A 26,415-nucleotide genomic window follows, 5' to 3' on the forward strand; every position below is an offset into this window, starting at 1 on the left:
CATCTCCAGTCACCACTGTTATCAGTCCTATCCTCAGTGTTACTCCATTTACAAGCAGTGAGCTCCATCTCCAGACACCATTGCTATCAGTCCAATCCTCAGTGTTACTCCATCTCCAGTCACCACTGCTATCAGTCCTCTCCTTAGTGTTACACCATTTACAAGCAGTGTGCTCCATCTCCAGTCACCACTGCTATCAGTCCTGTCCTCAGTGTTACTCCATTTACAAGCAGTGTGCTCCATCTCCAGTCACCACTGCTATCAGTCCTTTCCTCAGTATTACTCCATTTACAAGCAGTGTGCTCCATCTCCAGTCACCACTGCTATCAGTCCTGTCCTCAGTGTTACTCTATTTACAAGCAGTGTACTCAATCTCCAGTCACCACTGCTAATAGTCCTGTCCTCAGTGTTTGTCCATTTCCAAGCAGTGTGCTCCATCTCCTGTCACTACTGCTATCAGTCCTGTCCTCAGTGTTACTCCATCTCCAGTCACCACTGCTATCAGTCCTGTCCTCAGTGTTACTCCATTATAAGCAGTGTGCTCCATCTCCAGTCACCACTGCTTTCAGTCCTGTCCTCAGTGTTACTCCATTACAAGCAGTGTGCTCCATCTCCAGTCACCACTGCTATCAGTCCTGTCCTTAGTGTTACTCCATTACAAGCAGGGTGCTCCATCTCCAGTCACCACTGCTATCAGTCCTGTCCTTAGTGTTACTCCATTATAAGCAGTGTGCTCCATCTCCAGTCACCACTGCTTTCAGTCCTGTCCTCAGTGTTACTCCATTACAAGCAGTGTGCTCCATCTCCAGTCACCACTGCTATCAGTCCTGTCCTTAGTGTTACTCCATTACAAGCAGGGTGCTCCATCTCCAGTCACCACTGCTAATAGTCCTGTCCTCAGTGTTTGTCCATTTCCAAGCAGTGTGCTCCATCTCCTGTCACTACTGCTATCAGTCCTGTCCTCAGTGTTACTCCATCTCCAGTCACCACTGCTATCAGTCCTGTCCTCAGTGTTACTCCATTATAAGCAGTGTGCTCCATCTCCAGTCACCACTGCTTTCAGTCCTGTACTCAGTGTTACTCCATTTACAAGCAGCGTGCTCCATCTCCAGTCACCACTGCTATCAGTCCTGTCCTCAGTGTTGCTCCATCTCCAGTCACTACTGCTATCAGTCCTCTCCTCAGTGTTACTTCATTAAAAGCAGTGTGTTCCATCTCCAGTCAATACTGCTATCAGTCCTGTCCTCAGTGTTACTCCATTACAAACAGTGTGCTCCATCTCCAGTCACTACTGCTATCAGTCCTGTCCTCAGTGTTGCTCCATTTACAAGCAGTGTACTCCATCTCCAGTCACCACTGCTATTAGTCCTGTCCACAGTGTTGCTCCATTACAAGCAGTGTACTCCATCTCCAGTCACTACTGCTATCAGTCCAGTCATCAGTGTTGCTCCATTACAAGCAGTGTGCTCCATCTCCAGTCACCACTGCTATCAGTCCTGTCCTCAGTGTTGCTCCATTACAAGCAGTGTGCTCCATCTACAGTCACCACTGCTATAAGTCCTGTCCTCAGTGTTACTCCATTTATAAGCAGTGTGCTCCATCTCCAGTCACCACTGCTATTTGTCCTGTCCTCAGTGTTGCTCCATTACAGGCAGTGTACTCCATCTCCAGTCACCACTGCTATCAGTCCTGTCCTCAGTGTTACTCAATTTACAAGCATTGTGCACCATCTCCAGTCACCACAGTTATCAGTCCTGTCCTCAGTGTTACTCCATTTACAAGCAGTGTACTCCATCTCCAGACACTATTGCTATCAGTCCTGTCCTCAGTGCTGCTCCATTTACAAGTAGTGTGCTCCATCTCCAGTCACCACTGCTATCAGTCCTGTCCTCAGTGTTACTCCATTTACAATCAGTGTACTCCGTCTCCAGTCACCACTGCTATCAGTCCTGTCCTCAGTGTTACTCCATTGACAAGCAGAGTACTCCATCGCCTGTCACCACTGCTATCAGTCCTGTCCTCAGTGTTACTCCATTTACAATCAGTGTACTCCATCTCCAGTCACCACTGCTATCAGTCCTGTCCTCAGTGTTACTCCATTACAAGCATTGTGCTCCATCTCCAGTCCCCACTGCTATTAGTCCTGTCCACAGTGCTGCTCCATTTACAAGCAGTGTGCTCCATCTCCAGTCACCACTGCTATCAGTCCTGTCCTCAGTGCTGCTCCATTTACAAGCAGTGTTCTCCATCTCCAGTCACCACTGCAATCAGTCCTGTCCTTAGTGTTACTCCATTTACAAGCAGTGAGCTCCATCTCCAGTCACCACTGTTATCAGTCCTATCCTCAGTGTTACTCCATTTACAAGCAGTGAGCTCCATCTCCAGACACCATTGCTATCAGTCCAATCCTCAGTGTTACTCCATCTCCAGTCACCACTGCTATCAGTCCTCTCCTTAGTGTTACACCATTTACAAGCAGTGTGCTCCATCTCCAGTCACCACTGCTATCAGTCCTGTCCTCAGTGTTACTCCATTTACAAGCAGTGTGCTCCATCTCCAGTCACCACTGCTATCAGTCCTTTCCTCAGTATTACTCCATTTACAAGCAGTGTGCTCCATCTCCAGTCACCACTGCTATCAGTCCTGTCCTCAGTGTTACTCTATTTACAAGCAGTGTACTCAATCTCCAGTCACCACTGCTAATAGTCCTGTCCTCAGTGTTTGTCCATTTCCAAGCAGTGTGCTCCATCTCCTGTCACTACTGCTATCAGTCCTGTCCTCAGTGTTACTCCATCTCCAGTCACCACTGCTATCAGTCCTGTCCTCAGTGTTACTCCATTATAAGCAGTGTGCTCCATCTCCAGTCACCACTGCTTTCAGTCCTGTCCTCAGTGTTACTCCATTACAAGCAGTGTGCTCCATCTCCAGTCACCACTGCTATCAGTCCTGTCCTTAGTGTTACTCCATTACAAGCAGGGTGCTCCATCTCCAGTCACCACTGCTATCAGTCCTGTCCTTAGTGTTACTCCATTATAAGCAGTGTGCTCCATCTCCAGTCACCACTGCTTTCAGTCCTGTCCTCAGTGTTACTCCATTACAAGCAGTGTGCTCCATCTCCAGTCACCACTGCTATCAGTCCTGTCCTTAGTGTTACTCCATTACAAGCAGGGTGCTCCATCTCCAGTCACCACTGCTAATAGTCCTGTCCTCAGTGTTTGTCCATTTCCAAGCAGTGTGCTCCATCTCCTGTCACTACTGCTATCAGTCCTGTCCTCAGTGTTACTCCATCTCCAGTCACCACTGCTATCAGTCCTGTCCTCAGTGTTACTCCATTATAAGCAGTGTGCTCCATCTCCAGTCACCACTGCTTTCAGTCCTGTACTCAGTGTTACTCCATTTACAAGCAGCGTGCTCCATCTCCAGTCACCACTGCTATCAGTCCTGTCCTCAGTGTTGCTCCATCTCCAGTCACTACTGCTATCAGTCCTCTCCTCAGTGTTACTTCATTAAAAGCAGTGTGTTCCATCTCCAGTCAATACTGCTATCAGTCCTGTCCTCAGTGTTACTCCATTACAAACAGTGTGCTCCATCTCCAGTCACTACTGCTATCAGTCCTGTCCTCAGTGTTGCTCCATTTACAAGCAGTGTACTCCATCTCCAGTCACCACTGCTATTAGTCCTGTCCACAGTGTTGCTCCATTACAAGCAGTGTACTCCATCTCCAGTCACTACTGCTATCAGTCCAGTCATCAGTGTTGCTCCATTACAAGCAGTGTGCTCCATCTCCAGTCACCACTGCTATCAGTCCTGTCCTCAGTGTTGCTCCATTACAAGCAGTGTGCTCCATCTACAGTCACCACTGCTATAAGTCCTGTCCTCAGTGTTACTCCATTTATAAGCAGTGTGCTCCATCTCCAGTCACCACTGCTATTTGTCCTGTCCTCAGTGTTGCTCCATTACAGGCAGTGTACTCCATCTCCAGTCACCACTGCTATCAGTCCTGTCCTCAGTGTTACTCAATTTACAAGCATTGTGCACCATCTCCAGTCACCACAGTTATCAGTCCTGTCCTCAGTGTTACTCCATTTACAAGCAGTGTACTCCATCTCCAGACACTATTGCTATCAGTCCTGTCCTCAGTGCTGCTCCATTTACAAGTAGTGTGCTCCATCTCCAGTCACCACTGCTATCAGTCCTGTCCTCAGTGTTACTCCATTTACAATCAGTGTACTCCGTCTCCAGTCACCACTGCTATCAGTCCTGTCCTCAGTGTTACTCCATTGACAAGCAGAGTACTCCATCGCCTGTCACCACTGCTATCAGTCCTGTCCTCAGTGTTACTCCATTTACAATCAGTGTACTCCATCTCCAGTCACCACTGCTATCAGTCCTGTCCTCAGTGTTACTCCATTACAAGCATTGTGCTCCATCTCCAGTCCCCACTGCTATTAGTCCTGTCCACAGTGCTGCTCCATTTACAAGCAGTGTGCTCCATCTCCAGTCACCACTGCTATCAGTCCTGTCCTCAGTGCTGCTCCATTTACAAGCAGTGTTCTCCATCTCCAGTCACCACTGCAATCAGTCCTGTCCTTAGTGTTACTCCATTTACAAGCAGTGAGCTCCATCTCCAGTCACCACTGTTATCAGTCCTATCCTCAGTGTTACTCCATTTACAAGCAGTGAGCTCCATCTCCAGACACCATTGCTATCAGTCCAATCCTCAGTGTTACTCCATCTCCAGTCACCACTGCTATCAGTCCTCTCCTTAGTGTTACACCATTTACAAGCAGTGTGCTCCATCTCCAGTCACCACTGCTATCAGTCCTGTCCTCAGTGTTACTCCATTTACAAGCAGTGTGCTCCATCTCCAGTCACCACTGCTATCAGTCCTTTCCTCAGTATTACTCCATTTACAAGCAGTGTGCTCCATCTCCAGTCACCACTGCTATCAGTCCTGTCCTCAGTGTTACTCTATTTACAAGCAGTGTACTCAATCTCCAGTCACCACTGCTAATAGTCCTGTCCTCAGTGTTTGTCCATTTCCAAGCAGTGTGCTCCATCTCCTGTCACTACTGCTATCAGTCCTGTCCTCAGTGTTACTCCATCTCCAGTCACCACTGCTATCAGTCCTGTCCTCAGTGTTACTCCATTATAAGCAGTGTGCTCCATCTCCAGTCACCACTGCTTTCAGTCCTGTCCTCAGTGTTACTCCATTACAAGCAGTGTGCTCCATCTCCAGTCACCACTGCTATCAGTCCTGTCCTTAGTGTTACTCCATTACAAGCAGGGTGCTCCATCTCCAGTCACCACTGCTAACAGTCCTGTACTCATTGTTACTCCATTACAAGCAGTGTGCTCCATCTCCAGTCACCACTGCTATCAGTCCTTTCCTCAGTGTTACACCATTTACAAGCAGTGTGCTCCATCTCCAGTCACCACTGCTATCAGTCCTGTACTCATTTTTACTCCATTACAAGCAGTGTGCTCCATCTCCAGTCACCACTGCTATCAGTCCTGTACTCATTGTTACTCCATTACAAGCAGTGTGCTCCATCTCCAGTCACCACTGCTATCAGTCCTGTCCTCAGTGTTACTCCATTTACAAGCAGTGTGCACCTTCTCCAATCACCAGCGCTGAAAATCCGATCGTCTAAAGGAAAGTATAAACTAGTCTATTATAACCCCTAACCCTAACTCTCCTTAGGGGTGCCTATCCCTAACCTGCCCCCCAAATGCCTAACCCTAACCTCCCCCCTCTAAGTGCCTAACCCTAACACCCCCTTCCCTGCTGGCGAAATCTAAATCCCAGGGGGGGTGCCTAACCCTAAGACCCAGGGGGGGTGTCTAACCCTAACCCTCCATCCACCTAGCCTAACCCTAACCCTCCTGGGGGGGTGCCTAACCCTATGTCCCCCCGGGTGGACAAACCTAACCCTCCCCCCTTCGATCGGGATGCCGGGCGTCGGTGTGCCGGCGTCGGGAAAATGATAGGCGTCTGGATTATAGACACCTGTCATTTAACCCTAGCCGGGATTACGGATTCTAGATGCCGGCGGTTGGGATTGCAACCGCCGGCATCTTAAACATATCCTGTCACCACTGCTATCAGTACTGTCCTCAGCGCTGCTCACTTAAAAGCAGTGCTCCATCTCCAGACACTACTGCTATCAGTCCTGTCCTCAGTGTTACTCCATTTACAAGCAGTATGCACCATCTCTCTTCACTACTGCTATCAGTCCTGTCCTTAGCACTGCTCCATTTAAAAGCAGTGTGCTCCATCTCCAGACACTACTGCTATTAGTCCTATCCTTAGCGCTGCTCCATTTACAAACAGTGTGCTCTCTCCTTCCAGCCTGCATTATCATCGAGTGCTATCATCTACCATCTACATCTACCATCATGTTGTACTGCCTTTTGACTGCTTATAATCTTGCATTATTCATTATAGCCTGTATACTTCCCTGTGTGCCTATTACTGCTCTCATTCTTCAGGGTGCTATTCCTGCTAACATCCACAGTTACCTGCATGCAGTTCCTGTTCCTACCAGTAGTTCTCACTCATTGCAGACTGCACATACATCTAGGGGCATATGCATCAAAGCTTGATGTGAGATAAAATTGTGAAATTTTATCACCAACCAATCAGCTCCAAACTATCATTTCTTAGACAGCCTGCAAAATGTAAGTTAGAAGCTGATTGGTTAATGATATATATCTCACAATTTTGTCTCACATCAAACTTTGATACATTTGTCCCTAGTGTGTAATAGATTGACTAAATCCTATCCTATTGTGCTTCTGACACTTCTCCTGTTACTGTTATCCTCATTTCCTATGCATCAGTAGTATTGCTTGTACTGTCAGGTAGCATATATCCTACACTGTCTAGTAATATTCTAGACCTCTCTGCTCTATATCCAGGAGGTGATACTGGTTGTGGAGGAACAACACTCCTTTATCTACATTACTCACTCCATTTCTAGCCAGACCTGCACCATGGTCCTAGCCCAGAGCCCATGGCAAATCCAAATCCTGACACCAGGCAATTAAGTGGTTTATGAGGCCCATTATAATCTCAAGAAATACAACAATGCAGAGAGAACAATTACTGTTTTTACTGTGCCCCTACCCTACAGTCCCTCTATAGGACAGGAGAGAAGCTCTCTGGTGGCCTGACTAGGAGGGAGCATTATATCCACGAGGCAGAGTGCCCCAAGACCTGCCCCCATCTTTGGTTTTTTTTTCTCAAGTGAGCCAGCTCTGCATTAGGAGACTGCCCTGAGCCTATACCATCGCACCGCTCCAGGTTCTGCTGCCAAGGCTTCTCTTCAAGCTGCAATACAGGTACTCACGCCCTTGGTTGGGGACACCCCACTGAATCTACCCCTGCTGCTTGTGACAACAAGCCCCCCCTGCAGTCTTATTTCCCCTGCCTTGTATACTCTACCAAGTACCAAGGTTTGCCATGCTCAGTATTCAGCTTCTGAAGGGTTCTCAGAGTTGCTCCACAATTAAAATGGGTGACATAAAAATGTTTCTGGAGTTTCCTGTACTTGAATAACTTTAATGCTTTATCTGGCTTGGAGCTCTCTCCTGTGGCTGATTGAAGACACTACAGCTCTATACCTGACTGTTTTTGTATTGTGCTCTCTGCCACAGCTTAGTCTGGGCTAATCCACTTAGGAACATACTCCTCGACCTCTCCACTGGCTGGCCTTTAATGTGACTACAACTCCACTGTGTCCGGGGCCTCATGTAGGCACTCCCTGTCCGCAATGCTGTTCCACTAACAGGGGAATGTAATCTTCGTCATCCAATTTATCTGCAGTGCTCTCTTTCTATGTAACTTCTGTCCACTGTTCTGATGGGCATGATGGGTAAAGGGTCGGAGAGTAAGACTCCCCGAAATCCATGACATTGTACCTTCCAAAAGAATTTGCTCTCCTATTTGTCCATTTCCCACAGTACGGACCCCTCTGAAGTGCCGTAGGGCCATCTCCAGTCCCTCAAAGCCTGTGGCTGCTGCTCCTGCCCCAGGTGATATTCAAGATCATATGCCTCTAGTACAAGCCAATGTCACTCATCTAGGCTCCCGTGTGCTCACTATGGAAGATTACAGAGATGCTGTACACTTGCAACTATCCCTGCTTCATGAGACGATCACTCAACAGTCCTTGGACATGAGGGCCATGCAAAATAATAATGATTTGGACAATAGGGGCCGCAGAAATAATATTCGAATCCATGGTCTTCCAGAAGATTTTCCTCCTTCAGGCCTTATAGTTGTTCTTAATAAGATCTTTGAGGAAATCCTGGACTTGGACCCAAACGATTCCATTGAATTTGAGAGAGCCCATAGAGCCCTCCGTCTGAAGGGTCCAGCGTCGGACATTCCACGCAATGTAATCTGCTGGATTCATTACTTCTCGCAGAAAGAAGACATCCATCGCAAGACCCACAACTTGGAAGGTGTAGAATTTAATGGTGCTCACCTGCAGATATTCCAGGATCTGTTATGGCGCATTCTTCAGCAGTGTAGATTATTGAAGCCCCTTACAGAAGTGCTTCACAAGAAGGACATTAAATATAGATGGGGATTTCCACTTTCCCTTCAGGTTTCACACAATGGCGGTCTCCGCAATCTCAAGACTCCCTCGGATCTTCCTCATATTTTGAGACTAGAAGTTATAACTCTTCCTGATTGGCAGGCTCTTTCTCTTACCAATACATTACTTCTCAGGCTTCCGAGAAGAGCCCGCTGGTAACAAGTTCAGCACAACAAGAAGTCTAGAGGAGAAGCTTCCCCCCGTGAGGCTGACCCCTCGTGAACTACTGCTGGTTTGACATATATTTTTGCTTTATAACTTTACTGCATCTTCTTGTATTTTTGCATAATTTGGTATTATTACTGTCAGTCAAACTGTTTTTTAGTGGGTTTATCTCCAGGACTAGCCATTAGAGTCACTAACTATTATTTGTATTGATTTTTTCCGGCAGTACTTCCTGGTCCTGCTGTTCCTTGTTTCCTAGTTTCCTTGTATGGGCTCTCACCTAATCGCTTTGCTGCTTCAGCCATTTTCCCCTTTCGCCCGTGTTGCCCTTCTGATAGACTGTTAGGGCAATCTCTCCCTAGCAGAGGATTGTCCTCTTCTGGAGTTACGTTTAGTCTCAGATATTTAGCACTTAGCACTGTTTTTTCATTTTCTCATATTGCTAATTTGATATTGTTTAAGATGACGAGATTATTGCCCCCTAGTGTGCCCCCCACTGCAGAACTTTTTTCCGTGACATGGAAACCCTGGTGGTCCCATTGTCTGGATACGGTTTTTCTAGGTTTCTACTGTTTTTTGTATATTTCAAATTGTATTTTTTCTTCTTATTTGTTTTTCTATACTTTTTTTTGTTTTTTTGTTTTATCCTTTTTTCTTTTACCTCTTTCTTTGTTTTAACTTAGCTCAGATCCCCTACAGCCTTTTATTTGTGTCCTTCTTTTTTATCTATGGCTGCCTCCCTTAGAATAAGTTCTATTAATGCCAGGGGGCTAAATGCTCCTGAAAAACGGGCTCAGGCCCTATGTTCTTTTCATGCCGAAAGGGCAGACATCGTTCTAGTACAATAGACCCATTTCTGCCATCCTGATTCTGCCTCTCGCCTTAGTAATCAGTTCTTCCCCACAGTTTATTATTGCAATTATGCACAATCTAAATCTAAGGGAGTGGCGATTTTGTTCGCTAAACATCTTCCTATGTCTAATGTGGTTGTCCATAGATTGGAGGAGGGGAGGTGTTTGCTAGTTAAAGGCACTGTATTCACACAAACATTTACCATTGTCAATATCTATGCCCCTAACCAGGGTCAGCCAGCCTTCCTCGAAAATATATTTGATAGGGTCACCTCTCTTCAGGAAGGTATCCTGGTGGTTGGAGGGAACTTAAATTGGGCCCTGGACCACCAAGTAGATGTGTCTTCTGGTTCTGCTTCCTTCCCAGTTTGTACATCACGTAAGGTAAGGCATCTTCTCCACACTCACTAGCTCTCCAATGTTTGGCGTATCCTTCACCCCACTGATAGAGACTTCACTCACGTCTCACACCCGCATCAGTCCTATTCAAGGATAGATTATTTATTGTTAGGCCATAGATCTCTCCATTTAGTGTGTGATGCCACCATAGGTCCGATGACTTGGTCAGACCATGCTCCAGTCCTGTTGGATCTTTCTCTAGGGCTCTCTGACTTGTTTTATAGAGCTTGGTGTTTCAGTGAATCCCTACTGAATGATCCCTATTGTAAATCCCAACTTGCAGAGGCTATTGACGGGTACATTGAGTGTAATGTTACCCCTGATGTATCGGTGCTTACTATCTGAGAAGCACATAAATGTATTATTAGGGGGGAAGTGCATTCAGTTGGGATCCTACTTGAAAAAACAAAGGGTTGGCCAGGTGGAGGATTTGTTGCAGAAGATACAGAGTTTGGAGTCTTCCCATAATGTTTCCCTATCTTCTGATATGTATGTAGAGCTGGTTGCTGCACGCACAACATTGAACAAGCTCCTCCTTGATAAGTTAAATATTCTTTTAGGAAATGCTGTAGAAGATATTATAAATGGGGCAACAAACCCGGGAAAATGTTAGCTCGAGCGCTCCGTGCGCAGAGGGCTCTCTATTTTATACCTTCTATTAAGGATGGAGGGGGTCTGGCTCTTCATGACCCCAACAAGATAGCAGCAGCATTCTCTTCCTTTTACTCTTCCCTTTACAATCTCCCTACTTCAACATCCTACCCCGATACATTGGTAAGATAGAGGGCCATTATCTTGTTAGAGTAGGGCTCCCATGGCTTGCTGAGCTTGAGTGTGAGGAGTTGGTGAAGTCTTTCACCATGCTTGCATTAGAGGAGGCTATCAAATCTACCCCTAATGGGAAGAGCCCAGGCCCCAATGGTTTTACTACAACCTATTACAAGGCCTTTAAGGATAGATTACTCCCATTGCTTCTGGAGGCCTTTAACACGGACTCTGAACAGACCCCTTTCTCAAGCCAGTCTCTGGTGGCCCACATTACTGTGATCCCTAAGGAGGGCAAGGACCCCTCCCTTTGTCCCAGCTACTGCCCGATTTCCCTCCTCAATGTTGATATCAAACTCTTTGCAAAACTTCTTGCAAATAGACTAAAAGTTTTCCTCCCATCTATTATACACAGCAATCAGGTTGGATTTGTTCCTTGTCGAGAGGCTCAGGACAACACCTCAAAGATCCTGGCCCTTATTCATCATATCTCAACTTTGAAGGTCCCAGCGATATTTTTGTCCACTGATGCTGAGAAGACGTTTGATCGCATTGACTGGGGTTTCATGACCAGTGTGCTGAGACATATGGGACTGGGTGCTGTATTTTTTCAACGTATCCTTTCCCTTTACTACTCCCCGTCAGCCAGGATTAGAGTCAATGGTTCCCTGTATGAATCCTTTGTTATTAACAACGTTACTAGACAGGGCAGTCCGCTATTATTATTATTATTATTATTATTATTTATTTATATGGCACCACAAGTATTCCACAGCGCCTTACAAAGTACATAAACAAATTGTAGACAAGTGACTTACAGAACAATACAATACAGGACATGGCTTATATATATTGCTACATTAGCGACCATATCACCCAGATAAGCAACAGAGCATAAGCAACCAAGTGTTAGGTGCCCTAGTGGTGAGTAAGAAGTAAATGACACTAAAGTAAGGAGAAGCACATGAGGGTAGATGGCCCTGCTCACAAGAGCTTGCATTCTAAAAAGGTGGGGGAAGACAAACTGGATTGACACAGATGGGGTAGATGGGGAGGAAGGAGCATGTAGCAGGGAGTTAGAATGATGGCTGGGCTTTGATGAAGTAGTGGGTTTTGAGAGCCCGTTTGAAGGATTGCAAAGAGGTGGAGAGTCTGATGGAGAGTGGGAGAGAGTTCCAGAGGTGGGGAGCAGTGCGGGCAAAATCATGGAGGTGGGAGTGGGAGGAAGTAATCAGCTGGCATGAAAGGTGGCGTGCATTAGTTGAATGAAAGAGTGGAGAGGAGCGCTATCACCCCTGATCTTTATCCTGTATGGAGGCCTTTGCTCTACAGTATCAGGAATATAAATTGGCCCTTTTCGCCAATGATTTACTGGCCACTATCACTTCCCTGATTACTCCCCTACCCAATCTCCTAGAAGAGTTTAGGTTATTGGTGACCTTTCTAACTTTAAGGTTAACTATACCAAATCAGTTGCCCTAAATACTACTGCTCCACCTCAAATGATGGCAGGACTTAAATCTGCCTTTCCTTTTGCCTGGCATGCCTCTCGATTAAAATACCTCCGAGTTGTCATTACTAGAGACCCTGGTCACTTGTTTGAAGCTAATTTCACTCCCCTTATAGCCAAAATACGTTCAGATTTGCGATCTTGGTGAGCTAGACCCTTTTCATGTTTTGGGAGATTAGGCATTTTAAAAATGAATACTCTTCCAAAGATTCTGTATCTTCTGCAAACTTTACCTATTAGGATACCCCAGCGATGGTTTATGGATATTCAGGCCCTTATTAGGGACTTTGTGTGGGGAGGGATGAGACCCCGTCTTCAACTAGACCTGCTCTACAGGACAACGAATAGAGGTGGCCTCCGGCTTCCCAATATTCAGGGGTATTACCAAGCATGCTTCCTGACTAGAATACTTGAATGGTCTAGAACTGATACTCTGAATCAATGGGTTCAGATAGAAAAACAGGCTTTAACTACCCCTATTTCCATAGTTCTATGGCTCCCTTCCCCCCAACTCCTCCCATCCTACCATTGGCCTTATGCTATCTTGTTGGAGGTCTCTTTGCAAGAGTCCCTCCATCTCATCTATGACTTCCCCATACTTGTCTTTTCTATTGAATGTTAATTTTCTCCCTGGGTTGAACATTAAAGCTTTTCATTGCTGGTTCGATGTGGGCCTCTTTTGAATCGGCCAGCTGGTGAGTGGGGGCAAGATTGTGTCATTTGCTGATATGCAGAGCAAATGGAACCTACCTCAGGGAGAATACTGGCGAATTCTTCAGGTGCACCAATTTCTCCATTCTCTGGACTCCTCCAACACCCCTCATGCCACTCCAACGCCTTTCAAACTCCTATGTGCTGGTCCCTCTGCTCCCTCTCATACTATTTCACTGATATACAATTTTCTCTCAGAAGATGCGAGTCTCCTCCCACATTTCACTAGAACGTGGGATCTAGAGTTGGGTAGGGACGTGGGGGAAGCCAACTGGGCTAAAATATTTTATTTGGCATGTTTGCTCACCCAGTGTTGGTGTTCAGGAGTCCCAGTACAAGTTAATAACCCATTGGTATAGGTGTCTGGATACTCTTTCCAAAATGGGGATTGGTGTGCCCAACATTTGCTGGCGGTGCTCCAACGCCCCTGGCAACCCATTTCACATATGGTGGCAATGCAGCCTTCACCCATTTTGGTCAGAGGTTCTTAGACTTTCCGCTATTATTATAGGAGAACCAGTTCCTTCTGACCCGTTGTTTTGGTTATTCCATCTGTCCCCTGTCCCTACCTCCAGGTATAAAAAATCCCTGTTTTGCCACTTAAACAATGCTGCTAAGTCAGTTATACCAGTAAGGTGGTGCTCCTCCTCTCCTCCAACAGTTAAGGTCTGGTTTACCAAAATTTACTTCTACATGGACATTGAAGATATTGTATCTTCTGCGAATGGGAACTATCCAGTTTTCAGGGATACTTGGTTCCGCTGGTTGGATTTCAAGGACACAGGGACCTATGGGGATATTATCGCATCTCACCCCTCCTTATACCTCCTTATGGTGTGGATCCTTCTGGTCCTCGGCCAATGGGTTTGGGCACTGATTTGGTTCTCTTGTATTTGGCAGACTGTATTTTCTTTCTCTTTTGTTCTTTGTGGGATTCGGAGCTGATTTCCCCCTTTTTTTTCCTTTTTTCTCTCTTTTTTTTCCTTTTGTCTTTTGCTCTGGTTTTGTTTTGATTTGTTTAGAGACTATTTTGTATGATTTTGTGTTTTCTCCCTTTTTGTCTTTTTGTTTTATATTTAGATGTTTCTATTCTCTATGTGTCTGCAGATTGATATATATTACCAAAATTGTCTTTGTTAAATTTGTTTATTATAAACTAATAAAAATCTATTTGCAGTAAAAGTTGATGGAAGATGCCAGGACCCCAACTCCATAAAAAATGGTGAGTGGGGTCATGTGCAGCATATCCCTTGTAATATGGAATTGAGTGAAGTAATATAAACCATCCAGGAGAGTTATGTCTTTCTATTGTTTACAGTCTCTTGCAAGAAATCCCATTTTTGCACTGAAGCTTTGATTGACTCGGGTTCTATGGGTAATAATTACATTGATGAAAGTTTGGTTCAATGTTCTAAATCCCCATAGTTGACAAGAGAGTCAGTGTACCTCTGGAGGCCATTGATGGGTCTCCCATCATATGTGGACCTGTAAGACAAGAAACAGTTAATCTGTTGTAAAAGTCTGATAGAAGAAAATACATTTGACACTGTGTCTATACCTAGATCTATTGTATAGGGCACAGGTTCTCAAACTCTGTCCTCAGGACCCCACACAGTGCATGTTTTACAGAATCAAAAGTAAAATAATTAGCACCATCTGTGGATCTTTTAAAATGTGTCAGTGAGTAATGAACAAACCTGTGCACCTACTAAATGACCTGGAAAATATGAACTGTGTGGGGTCCTGTGGACCAAGTTTGAGAACCAATGGTCTAGGGTATAGCTTGGATGAGAAAGAACAACCCCAAGATAAACTGGCACAACCTATTTCAACCCTAATCCAAACCTAGCAATTTCTGTGAATGGAGAACTTCCACAGAAACCAGCCACCTTGTTACGACTATGTTACCACAAATTCTTGTACGTATTTGTCAAACGGCAAATAGTGGGTCTCCCGCCACATAGGATATATGTTTGTCCAATAACCATTGTACCTGGGGCACAAATACCTTTTGGGCACATGAACTCTCTTGCTAAACCTGAATAAAAAGAACTTTAAAAGAATATATTCATAGTCCATGAATATATTCTTTTAAAGTTATTTTTGTTCAGGTTCAGCAAGAGAGTTGATGTGCCCAAAAGATATTTGTGCCCCAGGTACAATGGTTATTGGACAAGGGGTTAGGCGAATATGTTTTTTTTTATTGCAGCGATCAGGGATGCTACATGAATAAGGAGACAGTATCTCTAAAAGAAGTGAAAGTATTTACTGTGAGTGTATGTGTGTGTGTGCGTGAGTGTCTGTGTGTGTGTGAATGTGTAATGAAGGCATACAATATTCGGTGTCTGTGTCATGTCTTGTTTTGACTATTCTTTTACTGGAGGACTACAGTTACCAGCAGAATCTTAATGCCCGGGCTTGCCGGTACTTATGGTTCTTCTGCAGTCCATCTGTAGAAGACAATTTTCATTCTATTTTTTACACCACTTATTAACCCGACACCCACCGCCACCAGAAGTGTGAGGAATAGCCCTAGGCTATCAGCATGAGCATGTGGTGTTCCATGGGATTGGTGGGACTTACACTTCCTGAGGAATCCTCAGCCTCTGCTGACTAGTTGGGGGTGATGAATGCTTTGACCGGGGTATCCAGTGAACCATGTGCCCCAGCTGTGGCATTGCACCCCCGCTAGAAAGAGTCCTGTGCTGGTTGTGTAAAATATGGGGGACCCCTACAGCTTTTTTTGCCTGTATTTTCACAACCAGGATCAGCTCCAAAAGTCTAGTGCTGGTTATGTTTTAAGGAGAGGGGAACATAATAAATTTTTTTAAATGTTAACAATTGTGTTGCTTTTTACCTACATGGATCTCACTGATTTGTGTAGGCTTCTGCTACAGACACTGCTGCTCAGGCTAAACTTGCGAGCCTGAAGTACCTGTAGGTCTAATATTTTGAAAGTTTTATTTTACTAATTCTGCGTGAGTTAACAACTCGTACCCTATTGCATTGTTAGGTGATTAGTCTTCCTATGGACGCTTGCCTGCTAACTCCTGTGTTTGTTTTTGCCCTGCCTACACATATACTCGGATATCATGTTGGCAGACCAGACTTGACCTACCTCTGTCCGTACCCTGCATAACGGGATATGTTGTTTTTCAGACTTTGGAAACAGATCTGACTGGCCTCCTGTTTACTGTGTTACCAGACCCTGACCTGATCAGGACTGCTGTTTAGTGTAACTCTGTTTGATTACTTGTTTGAATACATCTGTACCTAAGGTTAGCTACATTAACGAATCCTGTGCCTGTATAAAGAAGAGATGTGCACAGACCCCTGGTTTCTGGTTTTGGCAAAACCACCCTCAAATGTTACAGTTTTGGCAAAACCACCCTCAAGTGTTTTGGTTCGTGTACGGTTTTTATTTTGGTGCTGAATTTCTTTAAAATTTATAAAAAACTGCTGAAATCATCTAATTTGTACCTGTTTACCTGCAATCCAGAACCAGAGATTCAGTTTTTAAGTCCAAGTTCCGAACTTATAGCAGGCCAGAGGTAAGACTGGGTTCTACCCGGAACTCCACAAGTGCTCCAAGCCGGGACTCAATTTGGATCGGAACCCCATATTTGTGCATTTTCAGTTTTCAGGAAAACCACACCATTCAACTTTCCTAAAAATAATTATTTCTAACATTTCTGTGATGGGCAGGTGATGATTATGGGTTAACCCCTAGTTCCTGTCTCTGGACAGATGATTATTACACTGTACACAAAATATTGTCACTGTCCGAGGTTCAAGCTGTAATGAGACAGCTGTTCAGCACACTGCTATTCAAAAAGGCTGGTGTTGTCCAGAATTGGACCATCCCAAGTAATATCATATCAAAGGAAAGAATAAGCCAGTTCCAGAGAGATAGATGCCACTGCCATGACCTCCTTCCGTTTAACTCAACTAGAATGAATTAAGCTGCTGATGCCTCTGTGCAAGGAATCGGTATGATTTACCACCGGACGCAAGTCTGGCGGTTGGAATCCTGACAGCGGCTGCCCGACATAGGTGAAAATCCCGATCGTCCATAAGGTAAGTATAGACTAACCTAATTCTCTCCCCTAACCCTCCATTAGGGGTACCTAACCCTAACCTTCCCCCCAGTGCCTAACCCTAATCCCCCTCTAAGTGCCTATACCTAACCCCCCCTTCCCCGCCACCTAAACTTAAGTCCCCTGGTGGGTGCCTAACCCTAAGTCCCCCCCAGGGGTGCCTAACCCTAACCCTCCCTCCCCCTAGCCTAACCCTAAACTCCTGGGGGGTGCCTCACCCTAAATCCCCCCCGGGAGCACTAAACCTAACCCTCCCCTGCCTACGGCTGTCCGAGCTCGGCGCCCGGCATCACTTCAATCAGGATGCTGGGCGCTGGTTTCCCGGCGTTGGTAAAATGACAGGCATCTAGATTTAGACTCCTGTCATTTAACCCTCGCCGGGATAAAGCAGTCGGGAAGCCGGCTGTCGGGATTAGGTCCGCCAGCCTCCCGACTGCATACCCTGTGCAATGTACAGTAGCTCATATTACAGCTGGTAAAATTATCTTTAAAGAAAACAGTGGATATAAATACAAATAAGCTTTGAATGCAGAGATCATTGTGCAAATAATTATCCTGATTGTGTTTTATTTATCATACAGGAAATGTAATTCCGTCAAAGGTTGCTGTATTAGCCATTGAAAGACAGAGCACAGGATGAGCGCGACAAAGGTGTTTCTCCTCGTCCTTTTCCAAGGTAAAATTGATTCACATGTTAGATTAACTATGTATATGGAATGAAGTCACTCTTGGATCTATGTACTGAGCCTTGGATAGAGATAAAGTTGATGGAGTTTAAGTACCAACCATTGAGCTCCTGTCATATTTCAAACACAGCCTGTAAAGTGATAGTTAGGAGCTGATTGGTTGGTAATTTCTCTCTCCAAGGCTTAGTACATAAACCCCTAAGTCACCAATCAAAATGCTGACACCTGGAAAATTGACACAATGTCGACATATTTACATGTTGACAATGTCATAATGTCAACATTTCTATTAACATTACCATTTTTTTAGGGATAGAATTACACTGAAAACATATAGTCAATATACATTGGTGTCGACATGCTGAATGTTGACATGGTAAATGTTGGTATTATAAACAAATTATAAACATACCAGCACCTTCAATATCAACACAATGACCATGTAGACATTGTCATGTCAACCTATTGAAAGTAGGGATGTGCAGGTTCGGATAGGTTCGAGTTTGCACGCCGAGTTCGGATTTCTCCCTCCAAAAAGACAGAACTCAGAACGAGGCAAAACGTCATCTTGCATGGACAAACATCATCATTCCCGGACAAAGTTCCGGTTTTTTGGAGGGAAAAATCCGAACTCGGCGTGCAAACTCGAACCTATCCGAGCCTGCACATCCCTAATTGAAAGTTGATGATTTGAACGTCTATATAATATACACCTTAATATATAATGATGCAAATATAAATATATGTAACCTGTATCTCTCAGGCTTCTACTCAGGCTCTATGTGTCAGATATGGGATTTCCCTTCCCAAATGGAGGCTCTGATTGGTTCCTGTGTGGAGATCCCCTGCACATACTCACCTGCCACAGAGTCTGAGCAATCCAGTATTGTATGGTATCGGGAGTCTTTTGAGATTTTTAACAGGAGAACATCCTCATCAGTAATAGATGACTACATAAGCCGAACGTCATTGGTACCTGGAGGAAGCTGCACTCTGAGGATCGACCCAGTGACAAGAGAAGATAAAGATAGATATTATCCAGGAGTAGCAGGAAGTAACATGAAGAATGCTTTTGACATATATAGAATGAGTATTCGCCTTGATGTCACAGGTAAACTCTTATTTTAAGAATACACGTGACAATTTTTTTTAAGATACTGTATGTTTAACAATGGTACAGGAAGTAAATGGTGAGGCCCACCTCATAGATTCCAACTATCATTTTCCTTATGCATTTAGAAATATGTACAAGTATCTAATTAATAATGGGCTTAGGGCTGTCTCATCTCCGACATGCCCAGTGGGAGCCAGTGCATGTTCTGTAGGTACAACCAGAGCAATGAAACAGACCACCCATGGGGTAAGTATAAAAAGGAAGCAGAGGGGCAAGATGGGGAAGAATGGGGCAGCTGTGGTGACCTGGTATACACCGGGTACATTCACTAGTGAAACATGTGATTCATCGCTATTGGCAACACCTCTCAATTTGCGCCATCATGGTATCACAACTAAAGCACTGACCTGTTCAAAAGGGAGCTCCCAAGAATCTAATGATATAACATCACAGAAGGAAAAAATATAGCATTGTTTCTGGGCATCACATATTTTACATTATGCTTCGTAATGATTCTTCTTGTCCTTTTTTGAACCTTGCAAAGAAAAATGTGTAATTCTTATACTGTGTAAGTGGCCTCACACCTCTACGCCTGAGTGTAAAGCGCATGCAAAGTTTTGTTAGATCACATACGGAATGTTGTGAAGAATAGTAACAAAGTAAAGTCCCCAATAAGTCTAATGCAGGTGAAAGCCTTAAATACAGGGTCTGATTCATCATGGATCACAGATACGATCTCGGTAGCAATAGCTCACTCATTCTGTTGTGAAAATATGCTAAAGCCTGCAATCGCACTGCCGTCGAAGCCCAATATGAGGATGCCCACTTCTCCTAACTCACATCCGTAGTACCTTGCAAGTCTGCAAAAACATCTGTACCATCGAGTAACATCAGAGCCTCACGCACAATTGAACAAGGTCAGACCTTATTCTGAATTTGCTTAACTTCCTGTGCGCAGTGAGAGCTCAGGCGGGGTATGCCATCGCAGTGGCTAATTTAAGCACGCTCCTGTGTTGGCATCCAACATACTGGCACGCCTGTTTTGCCGACCATTCCCTGTCAACACCCCCAAATGGTACTTCCTGCAAATCACATTGCAATGGATCTGCGTGGGGACTGTGATCACTGTGAGATTGCAGCAATGCCTTCGCGCACGCGCATTGTAATAAATATGCATGCGCAGAATGTGACCACCAGCCGGCCGCCTGCATGCGTAATTGCATATGGGATCCTTGCTGAATGAAGCACAAACATTGATTAAATATTAAGAGTTCGTGCAATTACTTTAGTCTACATTTTCTAATAGTGGCCTACAATGAAGTTCTTGGAGGTTTCCCATCATACGCTCTATTAAGCAAGGTCCAGCTCTCATATTATACATAGCCATGATCCTTCCCTTGGTGTTACTGGTGTATGTAGAGGTACAGTTAGGGGATATGTGTTAAAGCTACGTAAGCTTTTCAGCCAGAACCACTGCATTCATTATTTTCTACTCTAGTAATAAAGCATAACATCAGCAAAGTTTATGGCTTTTATGCTAAAGTCATTATAATGCTAAATTCATCAAACGATGGGGCCCCTGGAGGAAAGGACTCTGACCAAAGAATTATTACTGGTAACACATTGGTTTAAGAAAGTATGTTAGTAACTGTAAATAAAATAAAAAAATATATAGTTGTGAGAAAATATATATAATATATATCTTAACTTTTCTTAGATATCCCAGGACAACCTGTTCTTAACTGGTCTAAACATATCATTGAAGGAAAAGCCACCATTATTCATTGTCATACAGATCACACCTGTGCCAGAAACCCCCCATCTCTACAATGGAACAAACCTGGTTGGACCAGGGAACAATCAGTACATATATCTGGAGGGTACTGGAGAGAAGAATCAGAACTTACTTATATTCCTTCATATGAGGACAATATTGAATGCACAGCCACCTATCATAGAGGAATAAGATCCAAGGCAGAAGCCAAAGTAAACATCAAATGTATGTATTATGGGTAAATTAAGACAAAAATACATTATAAACGTGATTATCTCCCTCGTTCCATCAGACTATCCCCCAGCCTGTATTGCTTCAAGCGGGTGCTGAAAACCCATCTTTTCAAAAAAGCTTATCCGTCCACCACTTAACCATGTCACAACATAGTCTACCTCTTAACTCCCCTTACACTGGCTCACTCCTTATGTCTTCCGTTTGTCTTCCCCTTCCCTTTAGAATGTAAGCTCCATGAGTAGGGCACTCCTCCCTCCTGTTCTTATCACCTACTTCTCTTGCACACCTGCTACACATCCTCCTTGGGCTCTCTGCCCCTGGACCCCAATCATCTGATTTTGTTTTTTGCAGATGAACTAGACCTATCATTTGTGCCCACGCCGACAGTTACAGGTTTCCGCTGCCGCTGTACTTTCCAATTGCACACATTGCATCAGTGGCTGTGTGTTATTTGTACTGTACTGTTTTACCCTGTATTGTCTAAATGTTTGGCTCTCTGTATGGTGCTGCAGAACACTTGTGGTGCCCTATATATAAAATTTTATAATAATAATAATTAGAGATGGACTCAGGTGCGGAAATGTTTTGTGGCTTTCGCCTGTCTACACTTTATTCAAATGCCACTACAACGTCCCTCCCTTGTGTATATCCATGTGTATGAGTGTACAAGTACTGAGACGCCTACTTTACTAATTGGAAAATGTTCAATCTTATTTAAAATCAACACCACTCACTATAAATGAAAAAAAAAAATAGGTGAGACTTTATAGACTGAACTAGAGTAAGATTGGAGATTGTTAGGCTGGTGAGAAGATTATAGTTGTTAAGATATAGTAGGTTTCCATGGTAGAAAAAAGTCTGATTGTAGAAATAATATGGAGGGGAAAAAGGCAGGATTGGGAGAAGGGCTGAATATGGGAGAGAGGAAGGGGATTGTGTAAAGGGGCCTTAGAAATAGGAGTTATGGTATTCTGCACTTAAAAGTATGTTAAGCTGCTCGTTTTAAATAAAGTATAATATTAGGGTGTTAACAAGCGCTAAAAGTGTAAGAAAATTATCAAAATTAAAAAAAATGGAAAAGTTATTATTTATTTATTTATTACCAGTTATTTATATAGCGCACACATTTTCCGCAGCGCTTTACAGAGAATATTTGGCCATTCACATCAGTCCCTGCCCCAGTGGAGCTTACACTCTATATTCCGTATCACACACACACACACACACACACACACACACATATACACACTAGGGGTAATTTTGCTAGGAGCCAATTAACCTACCAGTATATTTTTGGAGTGTGGGAGGAAACCGGAGTACCCGGAGGAAACCCACGCAAGCACAGGGAGAATATACAAACTCCACACAGTTAGGGCCGTAGTGGGTATCGAACCAACGACCTCAGTGCTGTGAAGCAGTAACGCTAACCATTACACCGTCTGTGCTGCCCAAGCATAACAATACTATCCAATACCATACAACACTGTTGTTGTTGTTTTAATGTTTAAGCTCATTTGAGATAAATTAGAGGAAGCAGGAGTTCAATATTTTGCCGCAGTATGGTCCAATTCAGATGTTACTGCTTTCCCTAACTTGCCCTACTATACCTCTATACCGGAAGTGTCATTTCTCCTTCTCCACTTCAGATGCTTTAGTAAGTTCTTCTCTGGCACTTTGGGTGGTGTCTGATGATGAGGTCAGATGCAGGCGGATCTCTGGTGGGCAGGTTCTGCAGTATCCGCTTGTTAGAACACACCTCTCCTGAATCCTGATACCTTCCTCCACTCTCCAACGTGACTCAAACCTTAGGGATTATTTTTCAAGGATGAGTATAATGAATCCCAATATATGTTTATATAATAAACCTTTATTTAAAAAAATGGAAGTTAAAAACAGGAAGTTCTTTAGCCAACAGCAGCACGCATGTGTTCCTAGATATCTTTATTATAGAAATAGCATTTCCTTGTTTCTCTGATAGTTAGTAATGCTTCTAAGAAAAAATAAACTAGAATTTGTTTAAAAGGTCTAAAAATAAAAATAAAATTTTATGTACTTTTTTTGTGTAAAAAAAGTGTTTTTTATAGAAATGATTTCAATTAAATCTCTATATTCAAACAACGAGGTTCCAAAGTGTTTAAAAGAAAGATCCATTTTATTTAATTCTTCTTTACTTCAATTACTATATATTCCTCTCTCCGCTTTGGGTTGATTTTGTGGATTCCCATGAATTTAAGTCCTTTAGGGTTTTTATTATGATGTTTCAAGAAATGGGCTAAAAACTGTGAGTTGTCAGACATTTTTTGATGTTGTAAATATGCTTTGATATTCTGACCTTATTTTTTCTTTTAGTCTGTCCAACGTATTGTATACCACATATGCATTCTATTAAATAGATTTCACCTTCATTTTCACAGGTAATGTGTTCTTTGATTTCATATTGTTCTGTGTATTGGTTGAGTGAAATTATGGATTTGGTGTTTCATTTTTGGCTTTTAAAACCAATACAATTTGCACAGTGATGGAATCCTTTCTTTGCATTTGTCAATGTTTCCTCTTTAATTGGTACTGAAGGTAGCTTCTGGTAAGGTGCTGTTTTAAGTTTTTTGCTTTTATATATACAACTTTTAGTCTTCCCGGAAATTTTTTTCTTGCATCCTCATCAAGTTTCAGTATGTGACAATGACATTGTAGGATGTTTTCTATTTCTTTATGGTTTTCCATTGAATTGTGTTACAAAGGTAGTTTGTATTATACTTACATTTTTTATTGTTTGTAAGAGAGAAATTCTATCTAGTTGTGTAATTTTGTTCAGTTTCTGTTGTAATATTGTTTCTTTATGACCTTTCTTCATGAATTTATTTTTCATCTCTCTACTTTGTTGTTCATTTTTCTAAATTTCTATGCTGTTTCTTCTTAACTAATGGAACTGACTCCCTGGAATATTACCTATCCAGTTTTGATAGTGTTTGCTGTTAACTACCAGAATATTGTTCCCTTTTACCTCTTTCGTATGTGTTCCTGTGTTGATTTTTTTATCTTTGATGTAGATCTCCAGATCCAGGAAGATGACTATATATGTACTATAGTTGGTTGTGAACTCTAGATTCAGGAGATTATTATTCATGTGGGAAATGGAATAATTTGGTTCTTCCTGAGGACCATTCCAAGTAAATAAAAATATAAATAACATGATTCCAGCAGATGATTTTGCTGAGGAAAATGTTGTTATTCCAAATGTTTTGGTCCTCCTACTATGCCAAGGAAAGATTGGCATAACTGGGGACAAATGACGTCCCCATCGCCATTCCCTTTAATTGGAGAATTAACTCACCATCATACCAGAAATAGTTGTGTCTCAAAATAAACTCTGTTAGCCATAATGAAATTTATTTTCTGATTTGACATTCCTGTTTGTGTAGATAGATAGTGTTGTGAGGCTGCACAGCCATCATAATGATTGATGACTGTGTAAATTGACTTAATGTCACTTGTATGTAGTATGTTCATAGTGACTTTCAAGAAATTCCTTTGTTTGACAACCAACTCCTGCAAAAAGAAGTCCACATACTTTAATAAGTAGGCAGAGGGAAAGATGATGATGTCAGTTTAGTTTTAGAAAGTGGTGGTCCATCCATTTTGAAATGGCAATGTGTTGTTGGTAACACAAAAGAGGACAAAGAATGAGAGATCAGGGAAAGAGAAAGAATCGCACACAGTGCTCCCGAGCCGCAGCATAGTTGACATGCTACATCTATTTTGGGGCATGGACTGGACAGAGACAGCCAGCTTTCTTTAAAACAGGGGCACATCAGCCTCATTTCTAGACATGCTGAGACTAAGGTCTTCCAATGCAGCTTTACTGGCAGCATGAAAACTCCAGCCATCCTGGGTAACCCGAGAGATACTCAGATGGCCGATGTTCTCCACAGATGATCCGACACTGTGTCTTCAGACACGACATTGGATTAGAGAAGCCTGCAACACTGGCATATTATTGCACAGCTGCTGCGTAAAAAGTTGGTTTGGCTCAAACGCATGCAGCCGCTTCATACAAAGTCGCAGCAGCTGTGCAATAGCACTCAACTCGGAATCAGTTTGGTTCACTGTAATTTGCAGAATCCACAATAGTCCCTTAGGTGCCATTTTTCAATTTTATTTTTATTTAAAATAATGTGAGAACGGATGTTTTCACACGCTTTTTACATTATTTTAGTATCGCCTAAATTATACTAAAGGTACTGCAATGACCTAATCTGCATATATTCAAAATGGGTTCTGCGAGACCGCTCGCATTGCCCCCAAAGCTGCAGAATGATTGACATGCTGCAGCCATTTGAATGCAGGGAGGGGCAGCTATAGAGGCATACAAAATGGGGGGGGTGTTGTCCCCCTTTTAGTAGGCCTGATGGGGACAGATTTCCTGGCCCTGGCTCAGCGGTTCCAGTGACCAGACTGACTAAGCTTAGGCTTACTCAGATGGGTAATGACTGTGTCCATCATGGATGCAGCACTCAGATGTCAGGAGGCATTTTTTGTCAACGCACGCCTCCTACTGCATTAGCATATGTTAGCAATGCTGCTGCATCCAAAGATTCCCCAAACCCCAGTTTAAGTGACTCTGGGGATCTAATAGATGTGGGCTGCCCCCAGAGACCAGTCTGTGTGCAGTGCTGGCTCCCTCACTGTGTCCGGAGATGAGTGCTGCATGTAAGGCTACCGATGAGGAGTCGCACTTTGGTGTCACCCCTCAGCGGGTGACTACCGGGTGCGGCCCACAACCCCTGCACACGCTTTGTGATGCCATTGCATGTGACCATATACACCTACCCATAACCCCCTGCTCTCTTCCAGATACAGCCCTGCAGCATATGTGATAGAAGATGTTTTCTGAGAACTTTATATTTTTTAATTCATGTACAGTAACATCATAATGACTTTTCTGCAGTTGTTATACCACTGTTTCTGGTGTCTTTTTTTTTTTAAAGAGCATTAAATCAAAATGTTTTTGTTTATTCGCAGTCCCACCAAAAGCTGTGACTGTCACCCTCATAGGAAGCCAAGAAATAATAGAAGGAAGTGATGTGACTTTATCATACAGCAGCAACTCCAACCCTCCTGCATCTACATATGAATGGTACAAAGGGAAGAATGAAAGGAAATTACGAATCAGAGAAAATATGATTAAAATAATTAATGTGAGATGGGACACTGAACCCTATTCCTGTACTGCAATAAATGAATATGGCAGTGGAGATTCAGCTCTAACAGAAATTCCTGTGCAATGTACGTATACACAATCAGCACTTACTTAGAAAATTCAGAATATGTGGTCTATTTAAATATATTAGGATGACTAAGCACTAAGTACTATTGTTAGTTAATTCCTATTGATCTATGTTAAAACATTTTTTAATTAAAATAAGTAAATAATAATAATAATAATAATTATTAAAAAAAAGCTTTAAAAAAATAATAAAAAATAAATAAAAATTAATTAATTAAA

At 43.2% G+C, this 26,415-nt stretch overlaps 1 protein-coding gene across 1 annotated transcript in view; it reads left to right on the forward strand.

Annotated features, from left to right (window-relative positions):
* The window catches only part of LOC148509077 (B-cell receptor CD22-like), an 87,198-nt gene that overhangs the window by 43,695 nt on the left and 17,088 nt on the right, over positions 1–26,415 (forward strand). Inside the window, exons 2-5 of the mRNA XM_088443619.1 lie at positions 17,686–17,780; positions 18,554–18,901; positions 20,622–20,903; positions 25,932–26,195. Of these exons, the coding sequence (XP_088299745.1) occupies positions 17,741–17,780; positions 18,554–18,901; positions 20,622–20,903; positions 25,932–26,195 (934 nt within the window). The 5' untranslated portion in view covers positions 17,686–17,740. The remainder of the gene's footprint in view (positions 1–17,685; positions 17,781–18,553; positions 18,902–20,621; positions 20,904–25,931; positions 26,196–26,415) is intronic.

Source organism: Taudactylus pleione, unplaced genomic scaffold (genome assembly GCF_031769625.1).
Source record: "Taudactylus pleione unplaced genomic scaffold, aTauple2 ptg000332l, whole genome shotgun sequence".
Taxonomy (NCBI): Eukaryota; Metazoa; Chordata; class Amphibia; order Anura; family Myobatrachidae; genus Taudactylus; species Taudactylus pleione.